Source organism: Lithobates pipiens, unplaced genomic scaffold (genome assembly GCF_037356315.1).
Source record: "Lithobates pipiens isolate NorthernLeopardFrog02 unplaced genomic scaffold, aLitPip1_a1.2 Scaffold_82, whole genome shotgun sequence".
Classification (NCBI taxonomy): Eukaryota; Metazoa; Chordata; class Amphibia; order Anura; family Ranidae; genus Lithobates; species Lithobates pipiens.
The window spans coordinates 1,131,246-1,158,114 of record NW_027507906.1 but is presented as its reverse complement, the minus strand read 5'-3'; the positions used below and the strand labels follow the sequence as shown (position 1 = coordinate 1,158,114).

At 44.9% G+C, this 26,869-nt stretch overlaps 1 protein-coding gene across 1 annotated transcript in view; it reads left to right on the top strand.

Moving 5' to 3' along the window:
• LOC143973436 (uncharacterized) overlaps positions 1-26,869 on the top strand; it is an 86,482-nt gene that overhangs the window by 20,361 nt on the left and 39,252 nt on the right. The window contains exons 5-6 of the mRNA XM_077474417.1: positions 130-372; positions 20,425-20,682. Of these exons, the coding sequence (XP_077330543.1) occupies positions 130-372; positions 20,425-20,682 (501 nt within the window). The remainder of the gene's footprint in view (positions 1-129; positions 373-20,424; positions 20,683-26,869) is intronic.

Sequence of the window (26,869 nt, the reverse complement as noted above, 5' to 3'; positions counted from 1 at the left end):
CTACCACTGAATGACTTAGCTTGTTTTGGCAACTTATATTGTAGAAATTTCTTGTATTATCAGTTTAACATTAATCAATAATTAACAAATTGGTATTGTTTGTTCATATTTCTGTATAACGTCTTGCAGAAAATGCTGGGACTATTCCAGTGACCTTCACACCAGACTGGAACAAGTTACTTACCGGAGACAATATAACAATGACCTGCAATGGACAAAATGACTGGACTTATCAGTGGTTGAAGAATGATATGTTAGTGGCAGAAGGACAGACCTTCACAATCACATCTGCCCAGGTTGAACACAGCGGGATCTACCAGTGCTGGGCAAGTCACGCTCATAGTTTACCATTCAGGCTGGAAGTCAGCGATGGTGAGCCGATCAGTTCATTTCCTTAGAGCGCTTTATTTCATTTTTTTTCCCAAAGTTTTTTATTGATGTTTACAAAAAAGGAAACGGTTACAGTTATGTCACATAACAGAGTACAGTGATATCGTAGCAGGGTTACCAAATATAACCAACAAATAAACATAACAGAAGCATTGACACGCAATGGGTATATGTCTATCAAGAGTAGGGTTGTCGACCAGATCTACTACTAAGCTCTGGGCTAGGGGTAGAGTATCGAGAGTTGGGGAAACCAATAATTGCCCTCAAGGACCCATCGAAGGCCTAATAAACATCCGCTAGGAGCTAATCATCAGAAGGAACGATCTCGGGTGCTGAGTTCTAAGGATGTCTAGAACTATTAGTTAACAAATGTCTATTGTTAGTTGGTCGGTTTCCATGTATATGGTCAATAGTATGGTCTTAAGATCTGTGGGAATCAGGAGGTGTAGGGTTTGATGTGAAATAGTGGATGTGTTCCTGTTCAAGTGGGAGATTTGGGTATCTGATTCTTAAGGCGGGGGGACTCCGGTTAACAATTGGCTACATTCTGCCGAAGCTCTGAAGTGATGCCAGCAAGCCCAAGTCGCCCAGTATTTAGATGGGGCGCTTTATTTTATTAAAAGAAATGTATTACACATTCATTCTATACTGTAGCCATAAAATAGTAAAAACAATCATTATTATTATAGAGTAGAGAACATCATAAGCATAAAGTAGAGAACATCATAAGCATTGCAAAAAGGCAAAAAGCTTACAATATACCAATCTGTGGGGCAGCGTTGGTGTGATAGGTTGTTGGGCACCAAGCAAGGGTCACACCTACCACATGTTGTGTGGGTGTCCCCATTACTATTGATAGAATACCCATCTAGGATAAGGGTCTGGAATAGATGAAAAGAATACCCGGCTGCTTTGTTTACAAACAGAACGAAGAGGATGGGGACTGGCATTTGCCAGTAATTTAACCAATTCACCTCCGGAAGATTTACCCCCCTTCCTGATTAGGCCATTTTTTGCTAAACTCTACTGTGTTAATTTAACTGACAACTGCGTGGTCATGCAAGGCTGTACCCAACTTAAATTTATGTCATTTTTTCCCACAAATAGAGCTTTCTTCTGGTGGTATTTGATCATCATTGAGTTTTTTATTTTTTGTTCTATAAACAAAAAAAAGCCCAACAATTTTACAATTTTGAAAAAAAATTTATATATTTTTTTTTACTTTCTGCTATAACACATATCCAATAAAAAATGTAAAAAAATCGAATTTCTTCATAAATTTAGGCCAAAATGTATACTTCCACATGTCTTTGGTAAAAAGAATTCCAATAAGCGTATATTAATTGGTTTGTGCAAAAGTTATAGCGTCTAGAAACGATGGGGTATTTTTACATTTATTTATTTTAACAGTAATGGCGGCAATCAGCGACTTATTGCGATATTGCTGTGGACATTCTGACAATAACTGACAGTTTGTGGGAACTATTGACACTAATACAGTGATCAGTGCTAAAAATATGCACTGTCACTGTACTAATGACGCTGGCTGGGAAGAGGTTAACATCAGGGGCAATCAAAGGGTTAAATGTGTGCCTAACCAGTGTTTACCTATACTGTGTGAGGTGATTTTATTAGGGGAAGAGATGGAATTTATTCTTGCCAATATGTATTCTGCTACATATTTTTTTTTTTAAAATACCAATAATTGTTTTTTTTACTAGTAATGATCAGCGACTTATAGGAGGACTGCGATATTGAGGTGGACATTCTGACACTAACTGGCACTTTGTGGAAACCAATAAAACGAATACAGTGATCAGTGGTAAAACTATGCACTGTCTCTGTACTAATGACACTGTCTGGGAAGGGGTTTAACAGCTTGGGCAATCAAAGGGTTAAATGTGTGCCTAGCCAGTGTTTTGGTGTTTACTATGTGTGCGACTTTTACTAAGGGATGTAATGGATTTTCTTTCCCTTCTTTGCAGGGAAAGAAAATCCATTGCTTCCCCTGCTGACAGGACAGAGCTCTGTCTTGTTTACATTGGCAGAGCTCTGTCCTGCGTGTTTTCTGGACAATCAGCAGGTGCTGGCGGTGACCCATTGGCTGGCACCCACTGATTTGCATTAGCTGTGTCTAATCACCAAGCTACTTTTCCAAGAAATCATCACCTGCAGAGTGCAATTATGAGATTGGTGACAGAGAGCTGTTGGCGATCATTTTAGCCCTGAAAGAATGGAGACATCTCGAAGGTACCACTGTGCTGGTTCTCATTCTTACGGACAATAAGAATCTTACATTCTTATCTGAGGCTAAAACGCCTCTCTCCCAGAAGGGCGCGATGGGCTCTTTTCTTGTCAAGTTTCAATTACATTGTCTCATTCTTACCCGGTACTAGGAATGTAAGGGCTGACTCCTTGTCAAGACAATTTTCCTCCACTTCCAAGTTGGAGCCGGTTCCGGTTCCTGTGATTCCCCCTGATCATATTCTGGCTACGGTTCGCACCGGTCTCACTTCTCTTTTGAATGACAAAATTCTTGCTGCTCAGGTCCATGCTCCTCCTGAGAAACCTTGTGACCACTGCTTTGTCCCAGAGAGTCCCCGTACTGCTGTGCTCCAGACTTACCATTCTCCCAAGGCAGCTAGTCCACCCTGGGAAGAATCAACTAGTTTGGGCCATTTCCCAACAATTCTGGTGGCCTAGTCTACGTGCTGATGTAACTGCCTTCATAGCTGCTTGATCCGTGTGTGCTCAAAGTAAGACTCCACGACACCTTCCAGTGGGCCTCCTACAACCCGTACCAAATGGAGAGAGGCCCTGGACCCACTTGTCTATGGATTTCATTGTGGAATTTCTCAACTCCCAGGGCAACACAGTTATTCTTAGCCCCTGTACACACGGTCAGACATTCTGCCAACCAAATCCGCTACTGCTCTTCCGTTTCTGCTTGTCTTTGCGTATCTGATAATCAGTGCGTGCAGTCATTAAGTATTTGTTTCTCATTGTGGACTATATCTTGGTATAGTAAGCTTTGAAAGGCATTTTTTATTGTCTGCTTGCTTCTGCTATTCAGGTCGTTCTTTCAGGCCTGTTTATCGGTGCTTTCTGGTGTCCGTTCAGACGAGCCGACCGTTTTCAAACCATGTTTCGTCTATGTACTCGTCGTAGAGTTTCTGCTGTGCAGGGGCTTCGTGTTGGGGTTCTTACTTTGACACAAGCCCGGTCCATGAACAGGGAGGGGAGGCGTTTGTGAACCAAGAATTGGTTGCGCCAGCGTGACCAGTTCTCGCACATGCCTTTGCCCTGTGAGATCCGCGAGAATAATCCTGATCATTTCAGGAATTATCTACGGATGACGGACCCCGTTTTTCACCGTCTGCTGGCTTTGCTGACCCCTTATATCACCAGGCAGGATACCTGCACGTGGCAAGCCATCACTCTGGAGCAGAGGCTCATCGCCACGTTGCGCTACTTGGCGACAGGGAGAAGTCTTCAGGACCTCAAGTTCTCTACAGGCATCTCCCCCCAGGCTCTGGGGATCATTATTCCAGAGACCTGTTCTGCCATCATTCAGGTCCTGCAGAAGGACTATATGAAGCTAAGTTTTATCCTTAAACATCACATTCTATGTATTTCATGATTGCTAATGTCTTGCATTTCTTTCCTCATTCCCTAATTACCATCATTGCAACATGCTCTAATTCATATACTCTGCCCCTTTGTCCTCAGGCATATTTGCCTCACTAACTTCCCCACCATGCTCTTCTTGGCCCATAAAACTATAGTCTAGTCACTTAACAATGTTTTTTGTCAGCTCCATAGTATTGCTTTCCCCTAAACACCCCCTACAATGTCTACAAATGTGATGTGTGTGCTTCAATTCATGCAAAGTGACCTTTTTTTAATTTTTGGGGTTGTGCCAAACTCATTAGGAACCCCCCTCCCCCCAACTGCTAGCTCAGCTGATAGCAATCCTTTATCTGATGACTTGACCAAACCCAATACACACTATACCTACCTTTTTGATGGTCACATTTATACATTTATGGGCGAATTCACCAAAGCATGTAGTGTAAGGGCCTGCCTTAATACTTTCAAATGCAATTTTTTTTTTTAACACATTAATTTTCTTGCTATGTAATAGCAGAATGTCAAAATGTGCTTCCATTTTGTTTTCATGTTTGTTATTATGACCCTTCTTACCTGTCCCGTGGGCTGCCAATAGTGTAAGTAAGGAGGGGCTTCACAAAGTATCACACATTATTTAGGCCTTCAGCTCTCAATCAAGTGGAGAGGGTTACCTGTCCTAAACATCCCCCCTCATTTTTTATCAAGGGCCCATCATATGGGGGGGTGATGGGGGGGTGATGACTCTCATAAGGGGACCTTATATTTTAGGCTTTAAATACTCAGTTCCCAAAATGTTATACTAATTTTGACCAAAAATGTGGGTGTCTAATCTGCTTGCAATGTTGATTTGTCAAATTACAAATTTTTGTTCTTGTTTCACTACACAGTGTCCTTCAACGCCACAGGAATGGCAGACTGTGGCCTCCCACTTTGCCATTTTTTTTAAGTTGTGCCTTTTTCACCAACAGTGCAAACCCAAGTTCAGAGCGAGATGAGGGGACAGTCTCTTCTTCAGATAATATAATAATGTTGTGGGTCTGCTACACACACACACACCTTCTTTTTTATAACTAATGTATGTAGTGCATTACTGACCAAAATCGTGCTCATTTTCAGCACCATGTCAGGAAAATGGCATGATTGTCCAAATTTACACCTCACAGTGGGTGTTTTTTTTACTAAAGGCACATCCACTATGCACTACAAGTGCACTGCAAAAGTACACCTGAAACTGCACTTGGAGTGCAAAGTGGAGTTGCCTTTAGTAAATCACACTCCTTCTCAGCACAAACGAAAATTTTACTACAAATACATTTTATGCGCAATGAAAAAGGAAGCCATACATTGTTGATAATTAAACTTTTTAATACAAGCACATTCACATGGGCGTTTCGAAAAGGTTTTTACAACAAACCAAGAGATTGTGTGCATTCAAAACAGGGTTTAATCAGAATTTTGTTTCCTTGTTGTTTTTGTGTAAACAGGCATGTATTAAACCGTAAAATACTGAACACAGGAACTTACAAAGTTCAACTTTGAAAAGTGAAGACAATATCAGACCTGAGTATGTACAAACTGGGCTGATATTGCCTTCATCACATGGAGTGTGACCCCTGAAAAATCCAAATTTGGAAGATGCACACAGTGTGTCAACATGTGCTATCTCCCATCAGGGGGGATCAATGTACATGCTTTGGGGCTGCAACCCCTTCATCTTGGACACTTTACACAAAACATGTACATTGATCCCCCATGATGGGAGATAGCGCATGTTTACACACTCTGTGTATTTTCCAAATTTGGAATTTCGATAAATACAACATTTTGTTTTTAAAATAGCAAAAATAAAACCCTATCTAGTTTTTGTTGTTTCACACTCTCCCCAAAACATCAATGATGTTCTTCATTTTATTTTTTACATCATTGATGTTTTGTTGGATAATTTCCAAATCATGATTGCACCCCGTTATCTCCCCGATCAAGATCTGGGCACTTTCACTGGTAAAAAAGGAATCTTCTTCCACATCACCTACAAAACAAAGCAAAAAAACACACCATGTAATAAAAATATGGTGATATACATTGCTGAGCTTACCGGAAGCTGTGTTCTACGACACTCACCTGTTGTGGTGACAATTTATCCAAACTCCACGATCTCTCCTTCCTCCTCCTCCTCCTCCTGCTCCTGCTCCTCTGTTTGTGCTTTTGGAAGTTGGCCTTCTTTAGGAGGGGTGTGGTCCCTGGTGTCCTCATACTTGCCGAGTCTTCTCTCCCCTATGAGAATGTAAACAAAGAATAATTAGCACACAGAGGGCAGAAATAGGAATCTGAAACATTGCTTGGAAGTGTTGTACAATTGTGTTTTTGGGCCGAGTTACAAGGTGAGAACATTATTGGGGACACTTTGTTAAGCTGGAATACTTCCCTGCAGAACGATGTTTCTTGCGAACGAATGAAACCATGAACTTGAAAGTGGCCATTTTAAAATGCACAACATGAAATCAAAGCACATGGAGCAGTATGCAAGCAAGAATAATCATATGAACACACGACAACTACTTACTTTTTTTAAGAACACGCTTGATCCTTAGGTACTGCTTGTGCTCCCTCAGTTTTAGGTCTGACCAGCGTTTTCTCAGTTGATCCTTGGATCGGTGTACCCCAAAATTCTTATGAAGACTCTTCACAACTTTAGTCATGATCTTGGCCTTTCTGATATTTGGGTTTGGGTAAGGTCCATACTTCCCATCATAGTCGGTCCTGTTCAATATGTCGACCATCTCCAACATCTCTCCAAAAGACATATTTGAGACCTTAAATCTTGTCTCCCTGGATCGGGACGTTTCAGGCTCCGGGCTTTCCTCCCACTCCTCCTCGTTAGTGGAACTATTATTAGTGCGCACCTGCGTTCTCTCCGCCATGTGCTCTCCCCACTGCGCCGGAAGCGAAGGGACGGGGAATAGTCTAGAAAGAACGTCAGGGGCGGGCGGAGTTTCACGCATGCGCACTGTATATAAAACGCAACACGCGTGTATCTTCCGTACGATCTGGGAAGAGAGTGAGGCGCGGACGTGACGAACGTGCAAACGAAGGTAACATTTTTAACTTGGTGCTTCACTAGACTAGACTGCTTCTATATATGCCGATATTGGGACAAGATTAGGAGGGTTTTTAATGGCATTATTAGTATTTGAGGGTTTGTCTTGTGTTGTGTCTTGCAGACAAAAAGGATTCAATCCAAAAGGAAAATTTTATGGGGCTATTCCTAGAACTCTACAAGGAGATGCCCTGCCTGTGGCAGTTCCACAACAAGTTTTATGCTGACATAACAAAGAGGAAGGCAGCGCTGGAGAAACTGCTTTCTTTGGTGCGGATCATGGTCCCCACGGCAGACATGGCCTATCTGAATAGGAAAATTGGGGCCATGAGGATTACATATTACAGGGAGAGAAAGAAGCACCTGGAGTCCTTGAGAGCAGGAGATACAGATGCCGTTTATTACCCCAGGATGGTTCACTTTGACAGGCTGCATTTTCTGGTAGACCAGGGGGTACCCAGGCCACCACTCAGGCCACCACTCTCCAGTCTTACTTCAAGGCATCCTTCACCCCCAGCTGAGGCTTCTGATGTCCAAGCTGGGCCTTCCAGGCAGCAACATGTGGTGGGGCCCAGCTTGAGACAGGTATTGCATTGTTGAACATATTTCTTGTGTTACATTTATTGATGTTAACTAGATGTTCTTATCTGATCAGTAAGTTGTGATTTATCAAAGTGGTTTACATCTCAAGAGACAGTAGTGACCAAAAATGATTGGGACGGGAAAGAAAAATGCTGGGCTCAGAATGATAGTCTGTTCTATTTGGTAACATTCAATTTGCAAAAGCCAGGAGCACAAAATGGTGTGAGTGATGATCAAAAAACTAAAACTATGTCCCCTTTTCATACACAGGAAGACCTCAGTCGGGGGGAGGCTGTGGCAAGTGGCAGCCAGGAGGTCGACCAACGCCCTCCTCCTCGTGCCCCAACTACAGGAGCCCAGCCACAGCCTCGAAGGATGCCTGGAGGGAAGTGCCCAAGGAAGACGAGTGAGTGATGGCCTGGGTTCAGTCTGGTCTGCCAGAAGATGCAGCCTCTTGAAGATCCACATCCTGGGGACATAAATGTCATCTGAATTTCCTGTTCTCTAGGACTTCGGGACCAGACTTCTCTCCCTGAGATATCTATTCCTCAGGCCACCAATTTTTTATATTCTAATTTGTTCATGTCTGCCCTGGGGCTGCACCAAAGTAACAAGTTTCTCCAGTGCTGCGTTCCTCTTTTTAGTTTATTACGACCAAAATAAAGGTTTTTTGATTGATGAAATACTTGTGTGTGTGTTTTCCTTCCAAAAAGCCAGTTTATTTGTGAGCAGGCAGGTACATTTCCCAAAAAATAAGTGAAATGAATAACAAGGGGTACCAACACTAAACAACCTCCTGTAGATTAAAAAATAAAAACAAAATCTCAAAAATACAATAATGTTGTGGTAAGTTTACACGCAAAAAACACCCCAAAAAAAGGATAAATGAGCAAACTGTCTTTAAAGGAAATTTTTAGGGAATCCAAAAAAAAAAGCATCCAAAAAAGAATAAAACAAAATCTAAAATTGTGTAGATGTGACACAGACTAAAATTGTATTGCTGAAATGGTAAAAAAAAAGTAATGAAATTCGTTCGGGAGAAGTGTGTGTGACTATGAGCATCAAAAGAAGTTTGTTCTTGCAGCATTGTAAAGAACAAGAGAATGCGCTTGATGAAAGAATTTTTAACATTGCAGCGTGACGAATGTGCTATATCGCTTACGAGCAGTAGTTTTACCTGAACGAGCTCTTCCGTGTCAGAATTTGAATGTGAGCATGCGTGGCACCTTGTCCGTTGGAGTAGGCTACACATGATCGGAGTATGTCCGATCGGACCAGTTTGTCGGAAAATATTTCCAGCAAGTTGGAGAACTTGGTCCAAAGAGGATATTCCGACGGAATCAGTCCGATGCATACCACACACAGTCGGATTATCCGACAACACGGTCCGATAGGACACATTCCGACGGATTCTCCGACCGCGTGTACAAGGGCTTATTGTGGTTGACCGGTTCTCAAAGATGTGTCATTGTATTCCACTTAAGAAGTTGCCCACTTCTAAGGAACTGGCTTCCATTTTTGCTCAGGAGATCTTTCTCTTACATGAGCTACCCAAGATGATTGTCTCGGACAGGGGTAATCAGTTTGTGTCCCGGGTCTGGCAAGCCTTTTGTGCACAGTTGGGAATTCAGTTTGCTTTCTCCTCTGTGTATCACCCGCAGTCTAATGGAGCCACAGAATGAGCCATTCGGTCCTTGGAGCAATTCCTACGTTGCTATATGTCTGACCATCATAACAACTGGTCAGACCTATTACCTTGGGCAGAGTTTGCTCACAACAGTGCCTTGAATTCTGCTTCCCGATTGTCCCCGTTTATGGTGAATTATGGTTTTCAACCTTCCATGTTGCCTGACTCGTTTGTTCCGCAGAGTATTCCTGCATTAGAAGAGCATCTCTGTGGTCTTCGTTCCACTTGGGCTCAAGTCCAGGAGGCTTTGCCTCATGCTAATGATAGGTGCAGACTCCATGCTGACCGTAGACGCCTGCCTGAGCCTTCCTACCAGATTGGGGGCAGGGTCAGGCTGTCATCTCACAACCTTTGACTTTGTGTTCCCTCACTGAAGTTCGCACCTCTTTTTTTGGGCATATCGCGTTTTCTTCGCAGGATTAACCCAGTGGCTTATGCATTAGACCTTCCTTCTAATATGCGTATTTCAAATGTATTTCATGTCTCCTTATTAAAACTTTTGTTCTTCATCCGCTTTACCACCTCAGTACCACGTCCTCACCCTGTGCAGGTTGAGAACCATGAGGAGCATTAAAATACAGTCCATTGTTGACCCCCGTATGTTCTGTGGGCGCATGCAGTACCTGATGCATTGGAAAGGGTACGGTCCGGAGGAATGCTCTTGGGTCTCATCCTCGGACGTACATGCCCGTGTCCTGCTTCATGATTTCCATAGATGTTTTTTTCCTCAAGCCTGGTGGTCCTCCGAGGTGGAGGGGTCCTTGAGGAGGGGGTACTGTCAGGGCTGGGCTCAGCCCTTCCTTCTCTGAGCTGGCCGCTCAGCTGTCAGCTAATTGCCAGCTCACATCTCTCTCCACAGTTACTCAGCTGTCGATGATATCCTGCTCATCAGTCCTGCCTACTTAAGCTGTCCAGTCCAGAGGATCTCTGCCTTCCCCTTGGTCAACATCACAGAAACTATCTCCTGCGTTTCCCGTTTAAAGAGTTGTTTTGCTGACATCCCTTCTGGCTCCAGATACTGCTTTCTGTTTTACTACGTTGATCCCTGACTTCTGGCTTGGCTGATTATTCGTTCCGTGAACTTTGGCTATGTTTTGACTAGGTTTGTTCTTTTTACTTTTATTATCAAACAAGTGTGATTTAACTGTACTTCTGTTTCTGTCTCATTTCATGGTTTCTGACACCTCTACCTGGAAGTACTGGATCACGTCGTACCTAGTAGACATGTGCAGAAAGGAAAAACTTGTTTCATTTTGGATAGATTCGATATGTTACTAATTTAGTTATGGAATTGGTTTGCTTGGGTTTCGAAGTCCATTTAGTTTAATTTTGTTTTTGTTAAATTGCGTTTCGTTTTCCTTAAAATTTGTTTCATTTACCGTATATACTCGAGTATAGGCCGACCCGAATATAAGCCGAGGCCCCCAATTTACCCCCAAAAAAACTGGCAAACTTATTGACTCGTGTATAAGCCGAGGGTGAGACATGCCTGTCCATCCCTGTGTGTGTGTCCGTCCATCCCTGTGTGTCCGTCCATCCCTGTGTGTCCGTCCATCCCTGTGTGTCCGTCCATCCCTGTGTGTCCGTCCATCCATCCCTGTGTGTGTGTGTGTCCATCCATCCATCCATCCCTGTGTGTGTGTGTCTCCATCCATCCATCCATCCATCCCTGTGTGTGTGTGTCTCCATCCATCCATCCATCCATCCCTGTGTGTGTGTGTCTCCATCCATCCATCCATCCATCCCTGTGTGTGTCTCCATCCATGTGTGTGTGTGTGTGTGTGTGTGTGTGTGTGTGTGTGTGTGTGTGTGTGTGTGTGTGTGTGTGTGTGTGTGTCCAGCCTACCTTTGTCCCGAGCCTCCGTCCCGTGCCTTGCCTCCTTGCCTCCGTCCCGTGCCTTGCCTCCTTGCATCCGTCCCGTGCCTTGCCTCCTTGCATCTGTCCCGTGTCGTGCCTTGCCTTGCCTTGCCCCCGTCCCGTCCCGTCCCGTGCCGTGCCGTCCCGTGCCCTCTTCGTCGGCGGCCATTGTAAAGTTCAAAAGCTGCGCCGCCGCCTTCGCCTGTGATAGGCGGAACACTGAATTTCCCAGCAGCCTGTGTTCCGCCTATCACAGACGTCGTATCATCCTCGTCCGTAGTACGAGGATGATACGATGTCCGTGATAGGCGGAACACAGGCTGCTGGGAAATTCAGTGTTCCGCCTATCACAGGCGAAGGCGGAGCCGGAGGCGCGGCTTTTGAATAGAATGGCCGCTGTCTGTCTGCTCGACACGCTGATCGAGCGGGCAGACAGCGATGACTCGAGTATAAGCCGAGGGGGGCACTTTCAGCCTCAAAAAAGAGGCTGAAAATCTCGGCTTATACTCGAGTATATACGGTATAAATTTTCGAATGAATTCCAACTCTTCAGAAGAATTAGAATTTGGATTGGTCAAAAAACTATCGACCAATTCAAATTCTGTGTGAAGAAATAGCTGGTTGTTAAGCAGCAGGCCGGGAAGCTGGCTGCCCTTGTCCTTAACAACCATGAGTCATCATCTGTCAGCGGGCTTTCCCACTGACAGATGAATGTAACCACTTACAGACCAGACCATTTTGCTGGTCAAAGACCAGACCACTTTTTGCGATTCGACACTGCGTCGCTTTAACCACTTTCAGACCGGACCATTTTGCTGGTAAATGACCAGAGGTCTTTTTACAATTTGGCACTGCGCTGCTTTAACTGGTAATTGCGCGGTCATGCAATGTTGTACCCAAACAAAATTTGCGTCCTTTTCTTCCCACAAATAGAGCTTTCTTTTGATGGTATTTGATTGCCTCTGCGATTTTTATTTTTTGCGATATAAATGGAAAAAGACCGCAAATTTTGAAAAAAAAAGATATTTTCTACTTTTTGTTATTAGAAAAATCCAATAAATTCAATTTTAGTCATACATTTAGGCCAAAATGTATTCAGCCACATGTCTTTGGTAAAAAAAAAGTCAATAACTGTATATTTATTGGTTTGCGCAAAAGTTGTCACATCTACAACTAAGGTACGTTTTCTGGAATTTACGCAGCTTTTAGTTTACGACTGCCTATCTCAGTTCTTGAGGTGCTAAAATGGCAGGGCAGTACAAAACCCCCCCAAATGACCCCATTTTGGAAAGTAGACCCCCTAAGGAAATTGATAAGTGGCATGTTGAGCCCATCGAATATTTTATTTTTTTGCCTCAAGCGATTGAATAATGACAAAAAAATAAATTTTTTTTTTTTTTTACACAAAGTTGTCACTAAATGATATATTGCTCACACATGCTATGGGCATATGTGAAATGACACCCCAAAATAAATTCTGCTGCTTCTCCTGAGTACGGGGATACCACACGTGTGGGATTTTTTGGGAGCCTAGCCGCGTACGGGGCCCCGAAAGCCAAGAACCGCCTTCAGGTTTTCTAAGGGCGTAAATATTTGACTTCACTCCTCACTACCTATTACAGTTTTGAAGGCCATAAAATGCCAAGATGGCACAAAACCCCCACAAATGACCCCATTTTAGAAAGTAGACACCCCAAGCTATTTGCTGAGAGGCATGTTGAGTCCATGGAATATTTTATATTTTGCCACAAGTTGCGGGAAAATTACAAACTTTAATTTATTTATTTTTTTTTCACAAAGTTGTCACTAAATGATATATTGCTCACACATGCCATGGGCATATGTGAAATGACACCCCAAAATAAATTCTGCTGCTTCTCCTGAGTACGGAGATACCACATGTGTGGGATTTTTTGGGAGCCTAGCCGCGTACGGGGCCCCGAAAGCCAAGAACCGCCTTCAGGTTTTCTAAGGGCGTAAATATTTGACTTCACTCCTCACTACCTATTACAGTTTTGAAGGCCATAAAATGCCAAGATGGCACAAAACCCCCACAAATGACCCCATTTTAGAAAGTAGACACCCCAAGCTATTTGCTGAGAGGCATGTTGAGTCCATGGAATATTTTATATTTTGCCACAAGTTGCGGGAAAATTACAAACTTTTTTTTTTATTTTTTATTTTTTTACAAAGTTGTCACTAAATGATATATTTCTCACGCATGCCATGGGCATATGTGAAATGACACCCCAAAATAAATTCTGCTGCTTCTCCTGAGTACGGGGATACCACATATGTGGGACTTTTTGGGAGCCTAGCCGCGTACGGGGCCCCGAAAACCAAGCACCGCCTTCAGGCTTTCTAAGGGCGTTACAGTTTTGAAGGCCATAAAATGCCAAGATGGCACAAACCCCCCCCAAATGACCCCATTTTGGAAAGTAGACACCCCTAAATTTAGGGGTACACTAGTGAGACTAGGTAATAAATGGCGGGTGCCCTGAAACTATAAAAAAATAACTAACCAACCAGCGTCACCTGTAACAGTTATATGGTGATCACTGGTGAAAGGGTTAACTAGGGGGCAATCAGGGGGCTTTATGCGGTAGTATATGGGGGTCCCTGGCGCTATAAAAAGTTGCGGCGAACCTAAATACCTACCTGCCTAACTAGCGTCACCTGTGACACTAATACAGCGATCAGAAAAATGATCGCTTATTAGGCTGGGTTCACACTGGAGCGATGCGGGAACGCCACAAATCCGCGGCGGGTTCCCGCATCGCATGCCTCCCGGCGGCAGTTCACACTGCCCTATGCGAACTGCTGGGAGTGTCAGTGAAATGTTAATGACACCCCCAGATCAGTTCGCATATCGCAGTGCGATCTGCAAACTCGGATCGCATGGTGTGAACACCCATGCGATCCGATTCTGCTGCGGACCAAAAAAAGGGTCCCGTGCGAGTTTGCGGCGGGTGCGGCGGGTGCGACACGAATTCAGCCATACTATCTGTATGGCTGAACTCGAATCGCACAGAGATCGGATGTGATTTGCACTGCAGTGCGGTGCGAATCACATCCGTTCTCAAACCGCTGCAATGTGAACCCAGCCTTAGTGACACTGGCGACGGGGGGTGATCACGGGGTTAAACCTTTATTGGGGGGGTTAGGGGGGTACCTTAGAACTAAAGGGGGCTAACCCTAACTGCCCTAACAGTTATTACAGTCACAAATGACACCCGCCGGGTGATCAGGGGGTTAAACCTTTATTCGGTAATAAATGGCGGGTGCCCTGAAACTATAAAAAAATAACTAACCAACCAGCGTCACCTGTAACAGTTATATGGTGATCACTGGTGAAAGGGTTAACTAGGGGGCAATCAGGGGGCTTTATGCGGTAGTATATGGGGGTCCCTGGCGCTATAAAAAGTTGCGGCGAACCTCAATACCTACCTGCCTAACTAGCGTCACCTGTGACACTAATACAGCGATCAGAAAAATGATTGCTTATTAGGCTGGGTTCACACTGGAGCGATGCGGGAACGCCACGAATCCGCGGCGGGTTCCCGCATCGCATGCCTCCCGGCGGCAGTTCACACTGCCCTATGCGAACTGCTGGGAGTGTCAGTGAAATGTTAATGACACCCCCAGATCAGTTCGCATATCGCAGTGCGATCTGCAAACTCGGATCGCATGGTGTGAACACCCATGCGATCCGATTCTGCTGCGGACCAAAAAAAGGGTCCCGTGCGAGTTTGCGGTGGGTGCGGCGGGTGCGGCGGGTGCGACACGAATTCAGCCATACTATCTGTATGGCTGAACTCGAATCGCACAGAGATCGGATGTGATTTGCACTGCAGTGCGGTGCGAATCACATCCGTTCTCAAACCGCTGCAATGTGAACCCAGCCTTAGTGACACTGGCGCTGGGGGGTGATCACGGGGTTAAACCTTTATTGGGGGGGGTTAGGGGGGTACCTTAGAACTAAAGGGGGCTAACCCTAACTGCCCTAACAGTTAGGCCGCGTACACACGCGGGGACTGTTCGCCCAACTTTGTCCGTCAAACAGTTTCGGCAAACAGTCCGCTCAAAATTAGCATGGACGGACATGGCCACACACGACGGACGAACAGTTTGCTGAAACCGTGCACGATGACGTGAACGGCACGTACGACGGGACGAAAAATACGACGTCCTATACACTGCATTATAACTTTCGGCGTGTAAATCCTTTCTGAGCATGCGCGGAACTTAGTTTGACGAACAAGCCTACACACGAGGGGACTGTTCGCTGAAACAAGGTTTCAGCGGACAGTTTTTCGGAATTTCCGAAAAACCTTGTTCAGCGGACTGTTCGCTGAAACTGTCCGCTGAAAGCCCACACACGAGCGGACTGTTTGCCGAAACACTGTTCAGCGGACAAAGTTGGGCGAACAGTCCCCGCGTGTGTACGCGGCCTTATTACAGTCACAAATGACACCAATGCAAAAAAAAAAAAAAGCAATTGGTGTCACTGTGACTGGGGGGGGGGGCAGGGGTAATTGGGGGGGTGATCAGGGGGTAAAGGGGGGTGTGAGTGTGCCTGGCATGTTCTACTGTATGTGTGGTGTGTTGGTGCAACTCACCGAACCTCTCTCCTCGGTGCCGGAACGAAAAATACCGACACGGAGGAGAGAATACATCACTTCCTCTCCTGTGTTTACATTACAGGAGAGGAAGTGATGTCACGAAGGATTTCCATTCGTCGAGAGCGATCGTGAGGGGGTGGCCATGAATGAATGGCCGCCCCCTCATCCCGGATCGCTCTCGAAGGAATGCCAACCGCCGCAGGCACCGGGGGGGCCCGATCGGGCCCCCCACCCGCGGGCAGGCAGGGACTTATATATACGCCCATATGCCTGCCCGTGCCATTCTGCCGACGTATATCGTCGTGCGGCGGTCGGCAAGTGGTTAACTGACAATTGCGCGGTTGTGCGACGTGGCTCCCAACCAAAATTGATGTCCTTTTTTTCCCACAAATAGAGCTTTCTTTTGGTGGTATTTGATCACCTCTGTGGTTTTTATTTTTTTTTTATAACAAAAATAGAGCGACAAATTTGAAAAAAACGCATTATTTTTTACTTTATGTTATAATAAATATCCTCCAAAAATATATAAAAAAACATTTTTTTCCCTCACTTTAGGCCGATACGTATTTTTCTACATATTTTTGGTAAAAAAAAAATCGCAATAAGCGATTGATTGGTTTGCGCAAAAGTTATAGCGTTTACAAAATAGGGGATAGTTTTATGGCATTTTTATTAATATTTTTTTTTGTCTAGTAATGGCGGCAATCAGCGATTTTTATTGTGACTGCGACATTATGGCGGACATATCGGACATTTTTGACACATTTTTGGGACCATTGTCATTTATACCGCAATCACTGCTATATAAATGCAGTGATTCCTGTGTAAATGACACTGGCAGTGAAGGGGTTAACCAGTGATCTCTGCTCCAATCACATGGAGCAGAGATCAGCGTCACTAAATGCTAGGCAGAATGGAGAAATGCTGTTTACAACGGCATTTCTTCATTCGGCCGCTCCGTGAGACGATCGCGGGTATGCCCGCGGCGATCGAGTCTGCGGGTCCCGCGACCAGACTCACGGGGGTCCTGACCAGTGCGGGAGCGCGCCGGCGGCGGCGCGCTCCCGATGGCAGGGCGGCAAATTTAAGGGGACGTACAGGTACGCCCATTTGCCTGCCTGTGCCATTCTGCCGACGTACATCGGCGTGCGCTGATCGTGAACTGGGTAAAGATAGAGGAATGTTAAAAAATTTTAAAAAATGGTGTAGGATCCCACCCCAGCCAATACTAGGCCCCTTAATGAGGGCCTGGTAGGCTACATGCTCAGATAAGGGTCTGGTATAGCTTTTGGGGGGAATTTTTCTACATTTTGGCATGGGGTTCCCGTTAAAATCCATACCAGACCCAAAGTGCCTGGTATGGACCGGGGGGGTGAATTATTTTTTTTTTTTTATTGTATTTCTGGCATTCTTTACATTTATCTGTCAGTGGGGAAGCCCGCTGATAGATGATGGCTCATCGGCTGTTAAGGATGCAGGCGGTCGGTTTCCCTGCCCGCTGCTTAACAACCAGCTATTTCTTCACACAGAATTTGGATAGTTTTTTTGACTGATTTGAATTCTAATCGTTTTGAAAAGTTTGCTGCTATCTCCATCACTGACACCAGCACTGAGATAGAACACTGACACCAGCACAGCGATAGAGACTGAGCACTGACACCAGCACCGAGATAGAGAGCACTGACGCCAGCACCGAGATAGAGAGCACTGACACCAGCACCGAGATAGAGAGCACTGACACCAGCACCGTGATAGAGAGCACTGACACCAGCACAGAGATAGAGAGCACTGACACCAGCACAGAGATAGAGAGCACTGACACCAGCACAGAGATAGAGAGCACCGACACCAGCACAGAGATAGAGAGCACCAGCACAGAGATAGAGAGCACCGACACCAGCACCGTGATAGAGAGCACTGACACCAGCACCAAGATAGAGCACTGACACCAGCACCGTGATAGAGAGCACTGACACCAGCACTGTGATAGAGAGCACTGACACCACACCAGCACCGAGATAGAGAGCACTGACATCAGCACCATGATAGAGAGCACTGACACCACACCAGCACCGAGATAGAAAGCAATGACACCAGCACCGTGATAGAGAGTATCTTGTGATGGATCAGAAAATAATTCCTGTGACTCAAGCGGAGGGTATATGGTGGTGGTGGTGTTGCTGGTAGTGTCTTTGGGGGTGCACACAGCAGAGAGTGAAGAGGGTGCAGATCGAGAGGATGAGGAGGGTGCAGAAGAGTAAGGCTGAGTGAGCCACTCAACCAAGTCTGGTGCGTCCTTTGACGTAATCGAACGCACCTTCTGCAATTTTCCACTTTGCCATTTGCCACTGTGACAAAAGTCTCTAGAGGAGTGCAGTATATGTGGAAGAAGGTATATAACACCCCACTTCAATCTGTTGTTTTGGGGGGGCACTGGTCTATCACACCAGTTATAATACTTTTTTCTAATTGCATTTGTCACTCTTTGTAGTATCGCTGCAGAACCACTCAGCAGTCACAATGCTGCACAGTGGAAATGCACTATACTATGTTTTCTATATTTGAAAGAATGTATATTATAAGTCTATTACAACCCTATATACTGTATACCTATACCAGTCCTTAAAGAGGAAGTAAACCCTGATGAGTTTACTTCCTCTTTCATTCCCTGCAAAGGTAAAGCATAATGGACTACTATGCATTGCATAGTAGTCCATTATGTGTCACTTACCTGACACAGGAGCCAGCGAAGTCACCGCTGTCCCCTGTAGTCCGCCGCATCCCTCTTCTCGGTGGGTCTCGCCGCTCCGCCGCTGTCATTGGGCGAAGCCACGATGACGTCACTCCCGCGCATGCGCACGGATCTGCCCACTCGCGGCATATCGCCGTTGACCGCGGCGCGCTCAGTGTGCCTGCGCGCCGCTGTCTACGGCACATGCGCCGTAGACAGCAGTGCCTGTCTTTCGCAAATATCTCCTAAATCGTGTAGGTTTAGGAGATATTTCTTGGACCTACAGGTAAGCCTTAATCTAGGCTTACCTCTAGGTCAAAGTGTGTTGTAAGGGTTTACAACCACTTTAAAAGAACGTTTGTGGACCTAATAGTAGCTAGCTAGTAGCTAGTGAATTGCAGACTGTCTCTGCTCCAAACACCAAACTGTCCCTACACTGAGAAAAGACAGCTGCAGAATTGGTCAGCACTGCAGTGCACTATAATATGCTTTCTATATTTCAAAGAAAGTATATTATAAGTGTATTACAACCCTATATACTGTACACCTATACCAGTCTTTAATAGGACTTTTGTGGACCTAAGAGTAATAGCTAGTTATTAGACTGGCTGTCCCTGCTCCACACAGCGTCCTTTCCCTACACTGACAAAAGACAGAAAGTAAAATGGCCGCCAGATCAGGTCTATTAAAAAGGTAGGGGGTATGTCCATGTGAAATATCTCAATTGGCTGTCCTGTACCCCATGATGGATGTGTCATGGGTCAAAGTTCCTCACAATATAAACGAATATGTCCACCGCGAACAGCGCCAGAATTCCGCCGGCTTGGCGATTCGCGAACGAGCAAAGTTCGCCGTGAACCGACTGCCGGGCGAACCGCAAGGCCATCTCTAATTCACTACCGAACCTTTACTCATGTTCATCCAACCCACATTAAACCAAACCCAGGTATGTTTGATTTAATCACTAATCAGCAGCATTTTGATACAAACAGGACTGCTGTTCGAAACCATGGGGCCCCATACTGACAACTTGACACAGTGCCCCATATTCACAACCTGACACATGGCCCCATGTTCACAACCTGACACAGGGCCCCATACTGACAACCTGATACAGGGCCCCATACAGCCAATACTTCAGTTATAAAATAACACAGTAAGTGATCAGTATTAGTCACTCATTGTGTTCATTCAGGAATGGAAGGTGCTGCTTAATATGAAATTTACTGGACCCTCTCTCCATCTTGAAGGATCCCATTGTGGACAGGGGGGCACAGGGGGGCCTGCATAGCAAGAGGATGTGTATAGTGCACAGGAAGAGTGATCAGCATCATGGGGAGGCAATTACTGGAACCAATCCCCTGTATGGCTCTCTCTGCATCAGCTGAAAGCCAATGGGAGGGTGAGGAAAATAATCCAGCTTTCAGCTGCTGTAGAGAGCCATACAGGTGATTGGCTCTGGTAATTGCCCTCCCCAACAGCGCTGATCACCCTCTATGCCCACATCCAATTCACCCTGCTGCCTGGGGCCCCTGCTGGTCTGTGCCCCCCATACAGGAGGAGCGGTGGTACTCCCTTATCAACGTCCTTGGATACAAATAAGGAAAGAGAAAAGCTGAAAACAGTATCTTCTTTGAGAAAAAATATGGGAACTACTTCATAGTGCTTTAGCAAAGTGAATGTCATCCACTTAGGATCTCATTTAACCTCTGACTTTGTAATCTGAAATCTAATGACAGATATAGTATGAGTTACTACAATATATATATTCCGTTTTTTCTTTAGAAGTGTTTATCATAATCATTTAATAACCATTTTGTATTGTAGGTCCTCTTATCCTGCAGACTCCAATCTTTGTGTATCGGGGAAGAAATATAAATATAAAGTGTCACAGCCGTCCTGAATATTCTGTACGCAGGACAACATTCTACAGGGATATTTATCTCATATATGGACCATTCAGTGATCGCTCTATCATCTTTCTTGATGGAAACTACGACCGGTCTGGAACATATGGTTGTGTGAAAGAATTATCCCGAGATGAATATGTAACGCACACAGATGAAGTGTCCCTACATGTCAGAGGTAACTCATTGTGTGTCTATGGTGTTGTTTGTAACCAATAAAGAATAACCATGGCTCCGGTCATCTGTTCCCATACCGGTGTGAGTTGGACCTCCTTCCCCACAAAGATCACAGCTTCTACAGGTTAGTTGTGTTGTAGATGACAACCAGGACCACGGAGAGATAAGAATTTGGCTATCCTGCGGCAAATCATCCCATCGTATGTAGCCATGAGCAGCTACATGAACTGTTATGTAATGAAGTGAGGAGAGGGGCTGTGGAGCTGGGCCAACACAGACAGCCATTAAACACTCCTAGAAGAGTAGACGGCTGTGATGTGCAAGGAGGGAAGAGGCTGTGCTAGGGAATTTAACTTTCTGGAGAAAGTTCAAAGGCATATTGCAAATATATAACAAATTGTTTATGGAAAGGAAAAACCCTGAGCATTTTTTTTTTTTTTACTTTTTTTTTTACATTTTTTACAGTTTTATATTCAAGGAGAAATGTTCCTTATGATGGTGCTGGCTGTGCTAGTTGAAATCTTCAGTCCTCTGCCCTCCCCCATACCCCTGCAGTGAAATTATTTCAATGCTGTGGGGGTTAATACAGCAGCTGAAGTGCCAAATATGCCCCCCATCCCATCTTTCTGCCCCTCCATCATTCATTGAAGCTGTACTATAGCTTCCATTGATGAAAAGCACTCTATGAATAGAGGAGGAGAACTTTTAATTCATCCGCCCATCCTCCCAAAGAGATCAGATCTCAACAAAGACAGTCGGCACCAGCACAAGGGACACTTATCAAATGTAATTAACATTCCTTGTTCTGATTTTAAAAAAAGTTGATGACAGGGTCTCTTTTATATCAGGGAATAAAAAACACGTCAAATTCTAGAACAAAGTGAGATGTATCATCAGGGCTTTATTTAGGTTTAAAGAACTCCCCCTTTCAGAGTCACCCCCTGTCCTGGTCCCCTACCCACCTTAAAGCACCATACCTTGGTTCCAACTCCTACCTACCTCCCACTACCACCCCTTTTAGAGAATACAAGTAGCATTAGTGCTAAGTAATTTGTATGGAATTTGTCGATGATAACAAGAAAAGCAGTAAAAAAAAAAAAAAAAGATCCCCTGCAGCTGGCAACAATACACCCCCATCAACAACAAATCCCCTAAGCAACAATGGACCTCTTCCAACAACATACCTCCCCAGCAACAATAGACCCCCGGCAGCAACAACAAATCTGCTCCCAGCCAGCATCAATAGATCCTCCAGCAGCCAGCAACAATAGACCCCCGGCAGCAACAACAAATCTGCTCCCAGCCAGCATCAATAGATCCTCCAGCAGCCAGCAACAATAGACCCCTCTCTCAACAGTAGATCCCTCCTAGCAACAACTGACCCCCCCCCCAGCAACATAACACCCACCATCGACAACAATAGACCCTTCTCTCAACAGTAGATCCCTCCTAGTAACAACTGACCCCCCCCAGCCACATAAGACCCACCATCAACAACAATAGATCCCCCAGAGGCCAGTATCAATAGACCCTGAAGCACACCCCAGCACCCCTTGCCATTAGATACCTTTAGTGCTGGAGGTGCCGAAACTGTGTTCCCTCACATTTGAATAAAAAGCCCTGGTGTATCATACGTACTGCTTTCAAAACATTCCTGCTTTATTGAGGGAGAGCCCAGAGACTCATCCAAACAGAAGGCTGTGCAATGCCTCAAACCCTAATAAAAGTCCAGTTTATATGGATTCAGATCAGAGTCAGAAGGTGAAGTGGACTCTCTTTCACTCCTTTTTTCTTTAAAATAGATTGATCTGCCTTTTATGAAATCGCAGATACCAACATCTTTTTTTGGAGGGGAAAACTGAAAATTGTATCAAATACTTACAGTAATTTTCCTTTCCTGACGCCAAACCATGGCAGAATACTAGTGATAGGCTCCCTCAGGACCAGCGAATAGCATAAATGAAAGGCCCCATCCCTTTCTTTGTAATTAGCTACATACCAAAACGTACAAGGGTGGGTCCATATGCTGCCATGGTTTGGGGTCAGGAAAGGAAAATTACAGTAAGTGTTTGATACAATTTTCCATTTTCCTGATGCCACCGTGGCAGCATACTAGTGATAAATAACTAACTATCTCACTGGGTTGGTTCTACTTGTTGAATCAATTTTTAATTAGCATGGGACAGAAGACAGAACAGTCCTTCCTCCACAGGCCCCTAATGGCAAGACCCCCAAATCTAACCAGTAATGCTTGAAAGGGTATCCTAGGGCAATCATGATACTTCCCTGCAGATGGATTCCATGGATGCCTTTGAATGGGCAGTCCATGAGACTGAAACCACTCTGGGAGAGTATGTATCCACTGCTGAAGGAGGTTCACAACCCCTTGCCCTATATGTACGACCAAAGCTACTAAGTCCAGGAGGTAGCCTCTTTTCCCTGACGAATTCCATTTGGAAAGATGAAAGGCTTATTACATGATCTGAAAAGGGCAATTTTGGATCGGGACTTCAAGTTCTGTAAACATCCAATTTGTGTGATCCTCCTGAGTTATCCTCTGGGAAGTTAGGCAATGCCCAGATGACTGTAAGATAGAGGGCTGTCGCTACCCTTGACACAAGATGATCTACCGGACACAAGTCTACTCCTGGAAAGAAAACAATATCTCTTTCTGAAGCTCTCTGAGCTTAAATCTCAGACATCCTTCTGCTTGAAAATCTTGCGATAGATACTGCCTAGTAGGTAATGTCACAAACTGAACACTGTTCTGTTGGAGCAAATGCTCAAACTTATTTGAAATCCAGCAACACTGATAGATTCCACTGGGAAAGATCCTCTTTTGTGGTGGTCGAAACCTCCTGACTGTCTTCAAAATTTGTGCAAACGAAAGGATTTCCAGAACATTTAAGCCTTGTTATTGCCAACCTATTCGACACTTGCAATCTCAAGGAATATCTAATGCCTAATTTGGTCTACAAGAAGTCCAGAACAGCTGTCGCCGGAGGTGCAGTAGTATCAATATCTTGCCCTGCTGAGAAATAGCACAAACTTGTTCCAGATTTTGGCATAGATGTTGTTAGTAAAGTGCCTTCTCACACTCCACAATTAGAGATCATCCTGGAGCAGGCTAGGTTCTCATGCTTTCCCTATCAGTCTCCTGTTTGCAGCCACGGCCTGTGTATGTGTAAAGGGGAATTGGCTTCTGTCTCATGAGATGAATGGCCACAAAAACTCAATGCCCTCATTGTCCCAATGGAGGAATGGATATGACTACCATGTTCACTCTCAACGGCCTCAAGAGGAATCTCATTACGAGAAATGTTGTTGGAAAATATACAGGCTAGTTTGCAGATCCATGGAGAAAATCAAGGCATTTGTCCCCTCTGCCTTGGTGTGCGGAACTGATTCAGACATCTTCCCAAGTTTGAAATTGCTGTGAGAAGCAATGTAGTCTGTCTGTATTTTTCCCCACCTGTGGACCAGCTCATAGAAGACCTACAGTGTAGGGGCCACTTGTGCTCTGGAAAGTTTGCATGATGGTCAGTCTGTCTGTGTGTTCAAGTACCCTAGGAGATAAACTACTTTCCTGACCCCGACAGCATGGGGTTGACCTCTCCTAATAGCATATTGCCACAAGTTCCTCCTTGGTGATGAATATAGGCAACTGCTGCCATGTTGTTCAACTGCAGAGAAACTGATCTTCCCTTGATTATGTGTAGTAAGGCGAACGGTGCTAAAGAAGCTGCTTGGATTTCTAGGGTATTTAAGACTACCCCGCTTGGCTGGGATTCTCCCATTGGACTGAACCAACGGTTTCTTGCAGTGTGCGTTCCAGGCTATCTTTGCCGAGATGAATAGTAATTGTGATCTAGTCTAATGAATGGTTCTAATGGGGCGACTTCATCAAATTCTCCCTCTTCAGCAACCACCATATACTCCTACTCATACTGAGTGACAGTTAATAACTGTGCCAGACTCTGTTTCCTCTATTGTACTAAGAATCCCAGCTTAAACTGTCAGAGCGCCCAAGGGATTATTGGTATGATGACATTGTGCTCCAAAGATTGAGGCACTGAGAAATGGTCAAACACATGGAGATTACTGTCTTCAGCATTCCTTCTTTGACTGCCACCGTTTTCTCTGGTGGAAGCCGAACAGAGGAGTTGGCAGAGTACCTCCCGGCATACTAACTGTTAAGTTAGAGAGAGTTAATAAACCAGCCATATCCCCACAGGGTGTTTATGAGTATCCCTTGGTGCGTCAGCAATTGTTTCAGACCTCTGGATAGAAGAATAATGTTGTCCAGGTAGTGGCGCATCTGGAGAACTTGTTTTCTGAGTATAGCTAACACTGCACTGAGAACCCTTGTGAACAGCCTCGGAGACCTGCATAGGCCAAAAGGCAGACTGTTAAACTGGAAATGTGTCTAGCCGATCGCAAGCTTACCAGTTATGAAAGAAAGAAATATTTTGGGATGTTTAGATCATCGTGAAGATCCAAAAATAGCATTTTGCCATCTGGCTGCGCTGGTTTAATGGACTCCATTTTGAAGATCTCTAAGGGGATAAAAAAGTTTAACCTCTTCAGATCTACAACTGGACACTAGCCACCATCCCTTGCAGACTACATACAGGAAATGAAGACTATATATTCTTTTTGTGAATGGAATCAGGATGAAACCCCCCTAGGTCTAATATGTATTATAGCAGCCCATCTGCCTAGAAGAATGGAACCAGCTGAGAGGAGGAACATTCCTTATCCCTTTGCTTCCCATCTACTGTAGGCAGGGATTAAAGCAATGCTATCCAATCTCTAATGAGGATAAAACCTGTATAGACAAATAAAGGAGATTTTCTCTCAGGACTTTGCCATTCTGAAGAAAGGGTGAATATGACTTTACCCATAGAATTGGCCTGCTTGACTGTCTGGATACATAGTTCAATAAAGGGAAAACTGAAGCCAAGCAGTTCCGGGCCTTCCTCTGATGAAGAGGAGCTACTACTGTCTGCAGACTGTCACCTTGCCAGAGTAGCAGAACTAAGTGGGTTAACGGAACTTGTTGGGGTGCCAGGATGCTCTTCTAGTGACAGGCAACTAGGAGGGGTCTACCTGGCCGAGATAATTGAAATAAGTACAGCATAATATCTCACTCCACTCTCTTCAATAACAATGATATTTGAGCGTTACCTGTCAACAGCAAGCTCCTCCAGGCAGTCTTTACTCACCAGCCTATTGGGAATAGGTAGTGCGCCACAGGCACTGCAGGACTTTTGCTGGGATGGTAGTGCTGCTCTAGGAAGAAGCTATAAGACATCCTTGGAACTTTTCCCTTTAATGGGAGTGACCTCTAGGGCTCCTCCAAAGAACGTCTGCCTTCCGTGGCTCTTGAACTTAGAGAGCATGAGTATGCGGGGCTGAAAAAATTCAAAGCAATCCGCAAAGGAAGGCACTCTTTTCCTGAAACTTACCACATGATGGTCTCCCATCTTTGAATTTGAGGGTCTTTTGTATAAATGGTGACTGTATCATGGTTTGGGGACAAATAGGATAGTTAGCTGGAAAAAACAAGGATAGCTGAAAATTAAACTAGCATCATAGAGTGAAAGGTTTAGAGATGACATCCGCCTGCCCATAGGCATCAATGGATGGTTCGCTCGGATCCGCCTAAAAAAACGGACAGGCGGATCCGAGCGGGTTTGTCTTATGAAAGGGGCCTAAGCCCTTGTACACATGGTTGGAGAATCCATCGGAATGTGTCCTATCGGACCGTGTTGTCGGATAATCCGACTGTGTGTGGTATGCATCGTACTGATTCAGTCGGAATATCCGTCGGACCCAATTTTCCAACTTGTTGGAAATATTTTCTGACCAACTGGGCCGGTCGGACATACTCCGATCATGTGTAGATAATTTTGATCGGACCAAGTGCCACGCATGCTCAGATCAAATTCCTACATCAAAGCTATTGGCTACTAGCCTGAACGTAGTCCCATTGTAATGAAATTACGTCATCACGTTCTGAATGATCAGATTTTTCGACAACTTAGTCAGACGGTGTGTATGCAACAGTTTCGGACAAGATCCGACTGGCAAAATCCGACGGACAAGATCCGACGGATTTGGTTGTCGAAATCTCCGACCGTGTGTACAGGGGCTTAGAGAGATCTGATATAGATCTATTTCCTGCA